Below are 14,471 nucleotides of genomic sequence, written 5' to 3' on the forward strand. Positions count from 1 at the left end.
TCTCCCATATCCACCCCGACATTACCACCATTTCTGAAACCTGGCTGAAAACCTATATAAAAGATAGCGAAATCCTACCACCAGGTTTCCAAATCATTCACCACGACAGTGCCCACAGAGAGGGAGGTGTAGTAGCAATAATCTACCCCACCTTCCATACCATAACTTCCTACTCCAATAAAATACCAACCTTTGCCATTGCTGAAATTATAATAAGTTTACTAAAAATAAACAGCCACAAGTCCATATGTATCGCTGACCTCTATATTCCTCCTCGTGATAATATCAAAACTCTTTGGAAACATCCTGTCCTGGTTCTCCTCCAATATAAAAAATGAAACCTATATACTCTGTGATACCAACATTAACTGGAATACTGTTACCTCTGAAGTCCTGTCCCACACAATCAACCTGTACAACTTCTCCCAACTAATACAATCTCCGGCTAGACCAAATAAAGATGGTACCTCTGGTACCATTATTGTTTGGATCCTAACAACTCACCCAGTCCTCATCACCAAAGCCAGAACCCTCTCAGCGATTACCTACCAGCCTTCGCCGACCGTCTCCCATCTCCACTGCATAAACAACACCACTACATCCAAACCCACAACCTCTCCTCTTTCAACCCTCTTAACTTTCTCCTAATGCTTAAAGCATACTGACTGCTCTCCTCTAAAAACCCTTCCTCTAAATGATGCCGTTTCCTACTTTAACCACTCATTCTTAACCCTTCTCAATCAGCAAGCCCCCCCCCCCGAACCAAACACATCAAAACCAGTCCCTGCTCATGGTTATCAAAAGATACTAAACTAACTTTTTACCAAAGGGACAAAAAATGGAAATATGAAAAACACAAAAATCCTAACAGCCTCCTAGAGTATTAGCAACTACGAAACTCCACAAAAAAACCTAATAATTAAAGACCATAAATCCCACTATTCCAAACTCCAGTCCTTGCACTCAACAAATTCCAAAATATTCTGGGACTCCATCTCATCCATGCTGCATCCTGGCAACAAATAAAACCCCTGCCCAGACCCCAACCTCTCCAACCTTGAAACAACCAGCCAGTTCAACTCATTCTTCCTAGACTGCATAGCTAAACTATCATCCTCCTTCCCAACCCACCCCCACAACCACCCCAGTCATCAGCCTTCTTCCACATCCTTCTGCCTCAAGCCCATCCGCATAAGCACTATAAAAAGACTTCTCCTCAATCGCAAACCCTGTCGCAATGCACCCGATAACCTTCCACCCACCTTCCTCAAAAATTTGCAGACCACATTGCCTATCCCATCTCTATTCTTATAAATAGATCCATGCAAGAATCATACGTCCCTTCTGTCTGGCACCATGCTTATATCATCCCCCTCCACAAACGTGGCAGTAATACTGATATCACCAACTTCAGGCCTATTGCCATCCTTTCCCCTCTTTCTAAAATACTCGAGAAAACAATACAAGCACAATTCATGGCACACCTAACACTTAAGCAATCTCCTCTCCCCTACCCAACACGGCGTCCGCCCTGGCCACAGCACCATGACTGCCCTTCTTTCCTTTCTTGAAACCATAAACCTCGAACGTGACTTAGGCAAGTTAGTATCCACACTATTCTTAGATCTGTCAAAGGCCTTTGACACCATCTCACACACCCAACTTATATCCCAACTCCTCACCCTGCACCTCTCCCCCACCACCATCGCCTGGTTTTCCAGCTACTTGTCCAATGCCAACAAGATGTCCAATGGAAAACTTCAACCTCCCCCTTCCTTCCCGCATGCACAGGTGTCCCACAAGTTTCTGTTTGTGACCCTCTTCTCTTCAACCTATTCATTAACAACTTTCATCAGTTCATCCCAGACTCCTCTGTCATTCAATATGCAGATGACACAACAATCATCTGTTCAGCCTTCTCCTCGCTCCTAGCAAAAACCCAAGTAGCCTTCTCCAAAACAGAAACCTGGATGCAGTCTAACCATCTGGCACTAAATGCAAATAAAACCAAACTAATGTTTTTTCCCCCTACCAAAAACTCTATTGACAAATCCATATTCACCATACAGAGCCAAAACAACATCCTCCTTGAAATTGTTCCCAACACCAAGCTTCTTGGCATCATTATTGATGAACTAAAATTTGACACCCACATCCACTCCACAGTCAAGAAAATCCACCAAAAATTAGGTGGTCTCTACAGGCACAACCACTTCCTAAGCCCCTTTACCTGTCAAACTCTTGCATCCACCTTCCTACTCCCCTCCCTTATGTATGGTACCCCTCTTTTCACCAATCTCCATCTTAGCCTTCTGTCCAAACTTGAATCCTGCTACCACAAGATCTCCAGATTTGCAGCCATTTCAAAAAACTCATCCCACCACTGCCACTCCCTCCTCGACCTCAACTGGCTTGAACTACCCAGCTACCTCAGTTACCTACAACTCACCATTGCCCACAAGCTCATCTTTAAACCTCCCAACTGCCCTGCTCTCGCTACTTCCTTAAAACCTTACATTCCCAACCACTCACTCAGATCCAAAAACCAAAGTCTCCTTCAGGTCCACAAACTTGCACGACCTCCTGTCCTTCTACTGCTGTCCCACTCCTTAACTAAACACTGGAACTCTCTCCCCACACACCTACGCATCCTACCTAACCATAGAAATTTCAGATCTCAGCTACTCTCATCTTTCTTCCAAATGGGAATGCCCTTGCCACACTACAACGTAACCCCCCCTCATTCCACCTTGCACCGACTCATCCAACTACCTCTGCTATTACTTCATCCCACCCAAAACAATTCCTCCCCTACTAAAAACGAATTTTCTCTCTAATATCTATTGTACTATACTCTCCAGTCTCAAATATACTATTACCCTCGCCATGCATAATATTTTCCTAACCTACTAATGGCCAGTAGCTCTATATTTTGAAATGTTAAACCTACAATTGAGTTTATAACAAAAATATTCACTTTGTGTTTGTTTGTTTGTGTCTTTCGGCTTTTCCCGGTTAGGGGTCGCCACAGCGGAACTCCGGTCCACTAATGATTGGCAGTAGATTTTTACGTGCCGAGTTGCCAGCCCTGACGCACAACCTTCAACGAAGGTACGCCCATTCACGCATGTCTCCACACAGAAGACGCTCCAGCTGAGAATCGAACAGGACAACGTCTTGCTGTGAGGCGACAACGCTACTGCAGCACCACCACCGCAGTTCACTTTATGTAAATGCTGAAATTTCTGTATTGAATTAATGTCTTTTCAGTTTTGCAACATTGTGACAACCCATTTGCAAATATCATGGAGCTTATCTGTAAATGTTTAATTAGCTGTATGAACTATGTTCTTTTGTAACATGTGAAATGTTACTTGCAATTATTGTGGAGTTTTTTTCCCCTGGGCCTCCATTGAAAATGGACTCTTCTTGGTCCAGTGGACTTCCCCGCTCATCAAACTGAAATAAAATAAAATAAATCTTGTAAAAATCCCTCTATTCCATAATCTCCATCTTAGACTATTTGTTATTGACATTGCATAATTTGAATAGCTGACCCACTGTTTCAAGAAACTGCTCTGTTACATAACTTGTCTCACAATATTGTGGACATTGCCTCTCCTCCTTGCACTCTTACCATAAAGTGTTCGTAGGCCTACTACTTCTCATATTGTTAAATATGCTTGGGCTAACTACCCCACTGGCCTGAATATATTGTGTTACTTACTGTACTTACTCTTTGTATATGTACTGTTTCTTCATTTTATTTGTCTCTTAATTATTCGTGCTGTTGTGGAGCTTTTTTCTCTGGGCCTCCACTGAAAAAGGGCTTTCTGCTCATTCGGTCATTCCCGGTCAACAAATGTCAAACAAGATAAATAAAATAGTTGTTTAAGGATGGTGTTAGAGTTAGCCGTGATGTATTGATTCTTTTAATTTTTATTCCAGATAAAATTTATAAATACACTATATGAAGTTTGTTAATAACATTGATACAATTATTAGTGTTAAGTTTTTAAGACATTATTTTGCTTTGGTCATAGTTTGTATGTTTTGGTGGAAACTGTAGTATTTTATTGTTCAGGATGTCTTATGTCATTTAGAGGCAGAATGGATAATCAGCTCTGTGAAAAACTTGCCCAGTTGGTGGAAGAACTTACTACTTCAGGAGAACCGCAGCTCAACCCTGAAAAGATAAAGGAACTGAAGAAGATCTGCAAGTAAGTGCGCCCTTCTGAGCTTTCAGCATGTATGACTTTCAAGACTGTTTACAGAAAATGTCAGTTTTAATATTGCAGAAGTTGTTGTCTTTTTTTCTCCTTTTTTTCTTTTTAATACATTGAGAAAAGATGCTCAAGTGATGCCTAGAAAACATGGTAGTATTGGTACATTATTGTGGTACAGTACAATCGCAAGCAGAGTGAGATCTGCAGCAGTTAGTATAAAGGGTTAAGGCTGTGAGTTGTAGAGCCTGCAGTACTGTGTTTGATTCTCTCAGCCCTCATTTGCCTACAGTGTGACCTTGAGCAAGTCACTTAACCAGACAGTGCTTTGGGACAGCTGGGAATTGTGGGCTAGGCTCCTGAATGGTCCCCATGGACTGGAAGCCTAGCAACTACATATGAACATTCCTGCACTCCCTTGCCAACTGATGTTTTACTGCTTTTAGCTTGGTGTTTCAACTAGGTGTAGAATGGAGAGCTGCAGAAAAAAAACTGTACACATTACTAACAAAAAAGCCAGCAATGTCTTTCGTTTTTTCCAGATTAGAAGTTGCCACAGTGGCTCACTGGTCCACACACTGGCAGTGGAGTTTTTATGCTGTCAAGTTGCCAGCCCAGTGCCCAACTGTCACAGAAGGCACATGTGCACAGACAGACACACACACACACACACACACACACACACACACACACACACACACACACACACACACACCTGCATGTCTTTAAAACTCACTCGACCTCAGGGAAGACATGCAGACTCCACAGAAGGTGCTCCAGCCGAGAATCGAACTAGAGAACCTCTTGGTGTGAGGCGACAATGCTAACCGCTGCACCACCGTGGCCTGTTACTAGTAAAAAAGCAGCATGTTAAAATTCACTGTACTTGAAGAAAGGAATAACTTATGTGATTTCTTTGGTTAAGGTAATTAGTGGGGGGTGTAGAATGGAAATGAGCTGTGGAATTACAATAGTTCATAAAGATAAAAAAAAATTACAATAATTATAGAGATGCAAAATTACAATAACAATATGCCAGTATAAAATTACTTGCACTGTCTACGTCACAGATATTTCTTTAGCAGCTGTTTAATGGATAAATAAATGCTATAGTTTATACAACCATTTTACTTTGGATAGTGCAGTATAAGCAAACTATGTTAACTCCTGTTAATGGAGGTGATACTGGAAATATGGCTAGCTGAAGCCTAGTAGTTTGAGTTGTTTAGGTTCGAGCGCAACATTATTACTGTTCTTATTAGTGAAGTAAAGATTAGCTGGTGTTTGTTGCTTACTCACTAAACGTTGTGCTGGTGATGTAATCAAATCACATTATTGACACAAGCAAAGATGAGATCAGAGTGTCTGTTTACCAGTTTAACAAAAATCTCTGAAATGTGTGTCAGTTCATTCTTTAAAAGTTAAATTTATTGGCCTTAATTTCGTCAAGAGGTGAGTTCAAGTCTCAAGCAGCTGTTTCAGTCAACCAGCATATGCTTCTCTTGCTCATGTTGAACTTTCTTATTAATTTACATTTTTTTTTTTTTCTTTCTTTCTGTTAGTGAAATCACTGCATTCAAACAGAAGTGTCAGCATGGCTTTATTTGTTGCAGCATTTTTGAGCAGTACTTTTTTCATTTCTGTACAGCTTTAAATTAATTAACACTGTGTGATCATACTGTTTTAAGCCCTTCTTGTAAAGTGCCAACTACTGAGTGTTTCTGTATTACTGATGACAGTATTTATGGTAAAGGTATGTCTGTCTGCTAGAACTGGAAAGTGAAGCAAAACTAAATCCAAACTGCTGCTAGTTTTATAAAATACACTTCTTTCTACCTATATTTCTTAGATAATGCCTTCATAATTTTTTAAGAAAGTTGTAATTACATCTCAAGTAAATAACAAACTCAGGCACTCTAGTCCAACTGCATGTAAATAGCAACCCAGTTTCAGTGAGATAAATGTATTTAAAGACCTAGTGAGATAAATGTTTTTAAAGACCTCATGTGAACACCTGAGGATATGTAACTTGCTGATGCTCATCAACACTTGTCTTATTAAGCAAAATGTTTATATAACAAAAGCAAAGATAAAGCAATAACATATTTTGAAGTATGAAATAGCAACCAAAGCATCATAATATCCTAACAAAAAAATGTAAATATTCTAAAGTCGCAATTGTTACATCCTCCCCCAAAAAAGATAAAATATTGTGAGTTGAAATATACCTGTACACTACACTAAATTTTCCTGAGTTATTCTGAGACCTCAGTCTAGTTATATGTAATTCCCAGTGCATAAAGTGATATCATAATTATCAAGTAAAGTAATTTAAAAAGTAATATGTAGTTTTCTTCACAAATAAATATTTGTATAGTACCTTTATACATATGCCATGGAAACTACTGCAGTACATATTTTGCCTATGAGCAATTTTAAACTGTTTTTCTCACTCTTTCACCACAGTCATAATTTCAGTCACATCATTTACTGTTAGTTGAAGTACATATTTCCATGTTATAGTTATAGTGCTAACTGCATCCCATATAAAATCTGGTATCAAATTATTCTCTACTATTAAAAGTGTTACCAGGAGTAAATGCTAAAAATTAATGAAATGCATAGATCAGTAAGGGCAGTACAAAGAAATATGATAGTGTTTGCACTGTCATTTTCTGTCCTCTAATCTTGTCATGAATTCACTATCTTCTTAAGAAGTGCCTTAAGTACTACTGTCTTACACAAGACACCTTCATTATCCACTGTAGAGGTACCGTAAAAACACCCAGTCTTTGGCATGACCAGATTGTATGCTGCTGTTTCCTTTCAGCCTCTAAAGCACATCTCCAACACATTGGATCTGCCTAAGAATATATCCTTCAGTCAGAGTGGTTATGTAAGCACTTCCAAGCAAACATCACTAACTGTGTGATAACATATGTTCTTAGCCACCCAATCCATTTCCTGTTCGTCTCACCCAGTTTCCTTACTATTTGTTCCCATGCCTGTTTCATTTTAGGTGCAACATTACCTTTCAGTTCCCTGAATCTTTTAGTCTTTGCTTACCTTTGTCTTGCGTCCATCAGTACAGAGATAAAAGTCGGAGGGATACTTTCCAACAGCTCTATAAGATGCATATCACAGACTGATGTTCATCGTGTTACCCTGCTGCAGTCATCACACTTGGGTTATCCTGCCGTCAGGCGGTCCCGCAGTCGGCCGGAATTCCAAAGTCTTGGTCCAGCGTCGGTTGCTGTCACTTCTTCCCTGACGTCAGTGCGCCAGGGGTATATATAATGCATCCAACGCCATTTTCTTCAGTCTTTCTTGCCACACGGTGCCCGAAGCAGAAGCAGTTCGCAAGTGCCGGTCGGCCGACTCCTGAGATTTTCGAACTCGAATTTCAGACCGAAGTCTTCTATAAAGCTAAGTACCCCGTTGGGGAAACTTTTCTTGCCTCAGACCGACGTCAGAAAAAGTTAACAATTGTATTTCTTGTGGGAAGCAAATACCTCATAAGGATTTTCATTCTTATTGCATACCTTGCCTAGGCCCAGACCACAACGTCACTAGTTGTCATTTTTGTGCTAGGTTTAATAAGCGTACTATAAAAAGATGCTTTGATTTCGCTCGACACTACTTCGGTAGAAAATTTAACTATACTATGCCATCGGAGCAACCGACTACCGGCATGCACAAAAAACGCAAGGATAAGGACAGGCAGCCCAGGCCTAAGCCAGATTCCGAGGCCTCGGCTGGTCCGGTCTCCGGTTCTCCGGCCTTCAGTGAGGCTCCGACGCAGCCCCTGACTACCACAGATCTGGAACCCGAGACCGCTTCGGAACTTTTGGCGGAATGTACCAGGCCGATGCAGCCATTTTGTTCAGGCCCTACTGACGACACTGCTGAAAAAGATGTCGGTGCTGCAGAAACACCTTCGGTTTCTGAAGGTGTCTTCAGACCGACGACACTCACCATTAAAACGTATCCTAAGACGAAGACTCCTATTAAACCTAAAAGGGCTGCACTTCAGTCCCCTGTTCAAGGCCCAATGCCTAAGAAAAAGATGCTCAAAATGGCTGAAGATTTGATCTCTTTAATCAGGGGTTCCCAGCCCCCTCCTGACAAAAGGCCTAGACAAGAGGAAGATTATGCATCCTCTGAACAAGTGTCCATTTCTTCAGACTCCTCTGAGGACCAAGATTACTCCTTCTCCCCTTATGAAGATTCTGATGCTGAGGATTCCATTCCCTCAGCTTCTCCTCCTGAAGACTACTCCTTTGGGGAAACATTACACACTATGAGGGAACATTTTCACTGGAAAGGTCAGGACTACTCTGACTCTAAGAAAAGGCTCAGAGAGTTTCTTTTACTCCCCCAGCACAGAACACTTGCCATCCCACCAGTTTTAGACATTGTGGATGATGTTTACTTAGAATCCAGTTTGAACCCAGACTCTCTACCTCCTGCTCCGGCCAAACCTGACAGATACTATAGAGTGCCTGATTCCCACAAATTTCTTTATAAAAGCCTTGTTGCTGATCCAGAGACTATCTCCCAGGGTCCCAAAGGGGCTAAGGCTTCTATGGCTAAAAATCCTGTACCCTCTGAAAGGGACTCCAGAGCACTAGACAGGTGGGGGAAAAAGGTTTACGCCTCAGCCACTCTAGTTATGAGGGCACTAAATTGCCAATTTAACATGCTAAAGTATCAGCAATTTCTTATCTCTCAGTTAAAACAAAGAATGAGCACTCTCCCTCAAAAGTCTGAATTGAAAGAAATGCAGGATCTGTTGCATGCAACTGAACAGGTGGGCAAACATACTTTACAATGTGGGTTTGATTCTTTGGAGGCCTCCTGCAGAGCAGCTGTCACTTGTTCTGTTATACATAGGCATGCTTGGTTAAAGGAACAAACTCTGCCTGATCATGTTAAAGCAAAGCTTCTAGATGCTCCCTTACAGCAGGATGTTCTTTTTGGAGTTAAAGCAGAAGAAGTCTTAAAGAAAATGGAGGATAAGGCAAAATCTATGCAGACAGTCAAAGACTTCCTACAGGTACAGCCCCCTCACTTCAGCAGAAACTGGCCAACAAAAAATTGGTTCTTTTCAGCTACTGACAGACCAAAGAGGGGTAAATACAGACGTCCAAGAGGCAGAGGACAACCACAAGCCCAGTACAAACCTCGCCAATGGGGCACTGCAACACAGAAGGGAGGAGAAGACAGGTCCCAATCTACTAGAAGGCAAACTCAATGGCTTGCACCTCATCTGGCCAAGCAACACTCTCTTGGCAGCCCCCTTGGGAGGAAAACTCCCACTTTTTTCAGACAACTGGCACATTGTCACAAAGGACAAATGGGTCCTAGACATAATTTCACGAGGATACAGATTCCATTTTCACACCTTGCCAATGAAAAGCGGAATGCCAAACCTGCCACAAAATCAATGGGCAGAGGCACAAAAACAAATTACAGCTCTCATGGACATGAGAGCCATTCAACTGGTACCTACTCAAGAGCAAGGTCAAGGATTTTACTCAAGACTCTTTCTAGTACCCAGAAAGGACAATGTCTGTAGACCAATTCTGGACCTTTCAGTTCTAAACGCCTTCTTACAAGTACCCATATTCAAGATGCTAACACTACAGCAGCTTCTTCCCATGTTGGGCAAGGAAGCATGGCTAGTGACGTTGGACCTCAAGGAGGCATACCTGCATGCCCCTATCAGACAAAGTTGCAAAAGATACCTCCATTTCATTGCAGGTGCAACCCATTACCAATTCTCTGCACTGCCCTTTGGCTTATCTACTGCGCCCAGAGTCTTCACAAAATGCCTGGCACCAGTAATCGCATACTGCAGACAAAGAGGAATTCAAATATACCCATACCTGGACGATTGCCTCATCCAAGCAGAAAGCAAGGATATTCTCTTACAACATCTGGCTTTTGTAAAACATCTCCTAAGTTGCCTGGGGTACACAGTAAACGAAAAGAAGTCAAAACTAGTACCCTCACAAAATATGACATTCCTGGGTGCCAGCTTGAACACAATGGCCCAGAAGGCTTATCTGACACCAGACAAACAACTACAACTGACTCAATATTTCAAAACAATGGCAGCAAAGACCCAACTAACTGCAAGAAAAATTCTGCAGGCCTTGGGCTTCATGGCATCTTGCATACTACTAATACCATTTGCAAAGCTGCATATGAGGAAATTACAGTGGTACATAAAAAGCGTATGGTCTCAACACAGCCACAGCTTGGACATAATGATATCTCTCATTCCCTGCCTACAACAGGAGTTTCTATGGTGGTCACAGGTATGTCACCTCAACAAGGGTCAGCCTTTCACCTTGCCCCCAGCCAGGCAAACCATGACAACAGATGCATCAGACTACGCCTGGGGGGCACACATGGCAGGACAGTGCGTTCAAGGCATATGGACTGCAGATCAAAGGAATCTGCACATCAATCAAAAAGAGATGCTAGCTGTACAGAATGCTCTGACAGCCTTCAAGAGTCTATTACATCCAGGACAACTTACAAAAAGACGGACAACGCCACAGTAATGTGATACATAAACAAACAAGGGGGTACAGACTCCTACCCTCTATGCAGGCAAGCTATGACCTTGTGGAACACAGCTCTGGCTTACCAAGTTCAGTTACAAGCTCAATCCCTGCCAGGAAAGAAGAACACATTGGCAGACGACCTCAGCAGAAACATCATGGATCCCCACGAGTGGAAACTTGATCCACAAGTATTTGCAATGATAACTCAAAAATGGGGCCTTCCAGACATAGACCTGTTTGCCAGTCCTCAAAACTATCAACTGACAAAATTTTGTACAAGGACATTTCACCATCAAGCTTGGAAAGTGGACGCACTCTCATCCAGTTGGAAAAACCTGACAGTATATGCCTTCCCTCCATTGCCTCTGCTCACAAAGGTGCTTCTGAAAGTCAGAAAGGAGAGACCATGACTGATACTCATAGCCCCAGACTAGCCACGCCAGCACTGGTACCCACTGTTGAGGAATATGGCCCAGGGCCCACCTTGGATTTTACCACAAGTTGCCCATTTGCTCACACAGCAAAACAATCAGATTCTTCACAGCCAGCTCAAAACCTTAAATCTGGCTGCATGGCAAATCACCTAAGCATCCAACCAGCTCCTCTTTTGCAAGCTGTTATGGATGTTATTCTGGAAGCTAGGAGACCAAGCACCAGGAAGGCTTATTGGGACAAATGGAAAAGGTTTTGTGCCTGGAACCAAGTCAATGGCCAAAACATAATTCAGCCTCACATGCCTCACATTCTACAGTATCTAACTGAGATGTTGCACAAAGGACTTTCTTTTTCTTCCATTAAAATTCATGCTTCAGCTGTTTCAGCCCACTACAACACGGATCCACCCTTGTTTTCACATCCACTGCTAAGGCAGTTCCTCAGAGGGGCAAAAAAAATTAGCCCCCCACCCGGAGAGCACCTACACCTACATGGGACCTAAATTTTGTTCTGGAAAAACTTACACTGCCTCCCTTTGAACCAGCTTTCTCTGCAGAACTACAGTTCCTATCATGGAAAACTGCCCTGCTGCTAGCAATAACTTCAGCTAGAAGATTATCGGAGCTGCAGGCACTAATGGCAGTGGAACCTTTCCTCATTTTCCATCAAGACAGAGTTTCCCTACGAACTAATCCTTCCTTCATGCCTAAGGTGGTTTCCAGTGTGGCTTTAAATCAAACCATCCACTTACCCACCTTCTTCCCTAATCCACAGAACAAAGGAGAGAGACTCCTGCATTCCTTGGACATTCACAGACAACTTTGTTACTACTTGGATAAAACTAAGACTTTCAGAAAATCTGACCAGCTCTTTGTATCCTATGCTACAGCTTCACAAGGGAAGGCTATATCAAAACAAACCATTTCCAAATGGATAGGACATTGCATTCGTTTCTGCTATACCCATCATGGAAAACCAGTTCATGCTACCATTAGGCCCCACTCTACCAGAGCAACAGCTACATCTACAGCCTTCCTCAGGGGGGTTCCAACCAAGGAGATTTTGGAAGCTGCAACTTGGAGTTCAGTACACACCTTTACCAAACACTATCACTTACCACTTTACTCTAAGACTAGGCCGGGCTTCGCCACTGCAGTTCTGCAGGGCCTTCTAGCCTCCACCAACCCTCTAGGACTCCTCCACCCATCCTTAGCTTTGAGATTCTACCCAAATGTGATGACTGCAGCAGGGTAACACGATGAACATAGTACAGTTTTGTATCTACCATAAATGTAGATGTTCGAGTGTACACCCTGCTGCAGTCCAGGTTACCCTCCCTCCATCCCCACTGATCTAACTGGCTAAATCTCTACAATACCTTCCTGATGTATTTGCTTATAGCTGGAGGGATTTTGTGTTTGTGCAAAATTAACTCAATTTGGTACTAATTACTGACCACCTTTTTGGGGGCACCGGACATCTGGGGCAAGAAAAACTGAAGAAAATGGCGTTGGATGCATTATATATACCCCTGGTGCACTGACATCAGGGAAGAAGCGACAGCAACAGACGCCGAACCAAGACTTTGGAATTCCGTCCGACTGCGGGACCGCCTGACGGCAGGATAACCCGAGTGTGATGACTGCAGCAGGGTGTACACTCGAACATCTACATTTATGGTAGGTACAAAACTGTACTTTCCCAGTAGTCCCTCGGACTACATTATGTAACACATACGTGTTTAAACTGTGACCTGGGATTCCCATTCTTACTGATGTATAATTGCTGTCAGTACATTATCTTTGGTCTTCTTTCCTTCCACTGCTTCAGTCCAGCTTCTCCTAAAGCTTTATCCGACAATCAGTAGTTGGCAGCACCAACTTGAACCATGGATTAAATGCTTGTGTTGACAAAATGGACTTTGGTATCTCAGGTGCCTAGCTTAGTCTGAACTGCATAGTATTATAAAGATGGGTCTGGAATATTCAGCACACTGTTCTCTAAAGTGTCAGTTTATTCCAAGATACTTGGCGTGTCGTACCTCCATCCCATATAAAATCTGGCTTCATATTACTCCCTACCACTGAAAATGTTACCAGGGGTAGCTGCTGGAAATAAGTGAAATGCTTACATCACTAAGGGCAGTACAAAAAAAGTACAGTGTTTGCACTTTTGATGTAGTTCTAATGTTGTCATTTTCCATCATCTAATCTGGTCATGAATTCACTGCATAGCTTATTGAGTTTTTCCTGGAATTTCCTAATCAAATCCCCATGTACATAATTTATGCATAGCCCCCCCCCAAAAAAAATAAATAAATAAGCACTTGTCAGAATATGAGAAAATTTAATACCTCACTATCACTGCTCTCATCTTACGTTTGTGCTTTTTCTGGTTAGTTAAATAAAAGTCTAGATGCCTGAAAACAACAGCCCAAATCCTGTTAAAGTCTCTTCAAATCAACTACCACATCAAGCTGACTTCATGAAGGTACCGACATGTGTACACAGAGATGGTGCATGTTTTGGTACCATTCTCCACTTCAGCAAGCACCCTTGCATGGTCCTTCAACAGGAAGATTTACAGCACTTAGAAGGGTTAGCTTAGTGCCCTTGCTGAATGCTAGTGAGGCTTTCCAGGGAAGAGGTATAAGCTAATTAGCCATGCACTTTCAAGCCAGAACTGCCTCCAGAAAGGCATCTACATGGCTGAGCAATTCAGGAAAGTGCTCAGCTGTGTAAATCAGCATGGCCATCCCCACCATGTTATGATAATGAACACTGCCAAACACAAGCATGGGGCAAACCACTAAACTTAAGGGATTCATCTTTAAAGTGCTGTTACAGCTCCAGCGTTACCATAGGTATCTGGGGGGGCTACACTAGGCCACCATGGAATAAGTGCCATAATGGTAGCAACATCACTATGGGGATGGGAGTGTGGTGCTACACTCGACACTAGGGAATACTCCTTGTATAGCTGTAAAGGCACCAGCATAACTGTGAGGATCAAGGGGTGGGGGGATGCACTAGACCACCAGAGAATAAGTGCCACAATAACGGCAGCATTACTATGCGGATCGTGGTTTTGGGAAACCACTGGATACCAGGGTAATGGCAGTGACATCATGATGGGGATAAGGGGTAGGGGGATACTTCTGACCACTAAGGTATAATACATATGTGTCATAATGGCACTAAAGTATTGGAGTGAGGAAAACCATGGGAGAGTGACTTGG

The 14,471-nt window shown here is 42.5% G+C and overlaps 1 protein-coding gene across 1 annotated transcript in view; it reads left to right on the plus strand.

The window, feature by feature from the left end:
• The window catches only part of UVSSA (UV stimulated scaffold protein A), a 1,327,799-nt gene that overhangs the window by 107,206 nt on the left and 1,206,122 nt on the right, over nt 1–14,471 (plus strand). The window contains exon 3 of the mRNA XM_044062324.1: nt 4,104–4,220. Within this exon, the coding sequence (XP_043918259.1) occupies nt 4,104–4,220 (117 nt within the window). The remainder of the gene's footprint in view (nt 1–4,103; nt 4,221–14,471) is intronic.

This window comes from Protopterus annectens, chromosome 2.part1 (assembly GCF_019279795.1).
Source record: "Protopterus annectens isolate FY-2018-M chromosome 2.part1, PAN1.0, whole genome shotgun sequence".
In the NCBI taxonomy this organism is placed as follows: domain Eukaryota; kingdom Metazoa; phylum Chordata; order Ceratodontiformes; family Protopteridae; genus Protopterus; species Protopterus annectens.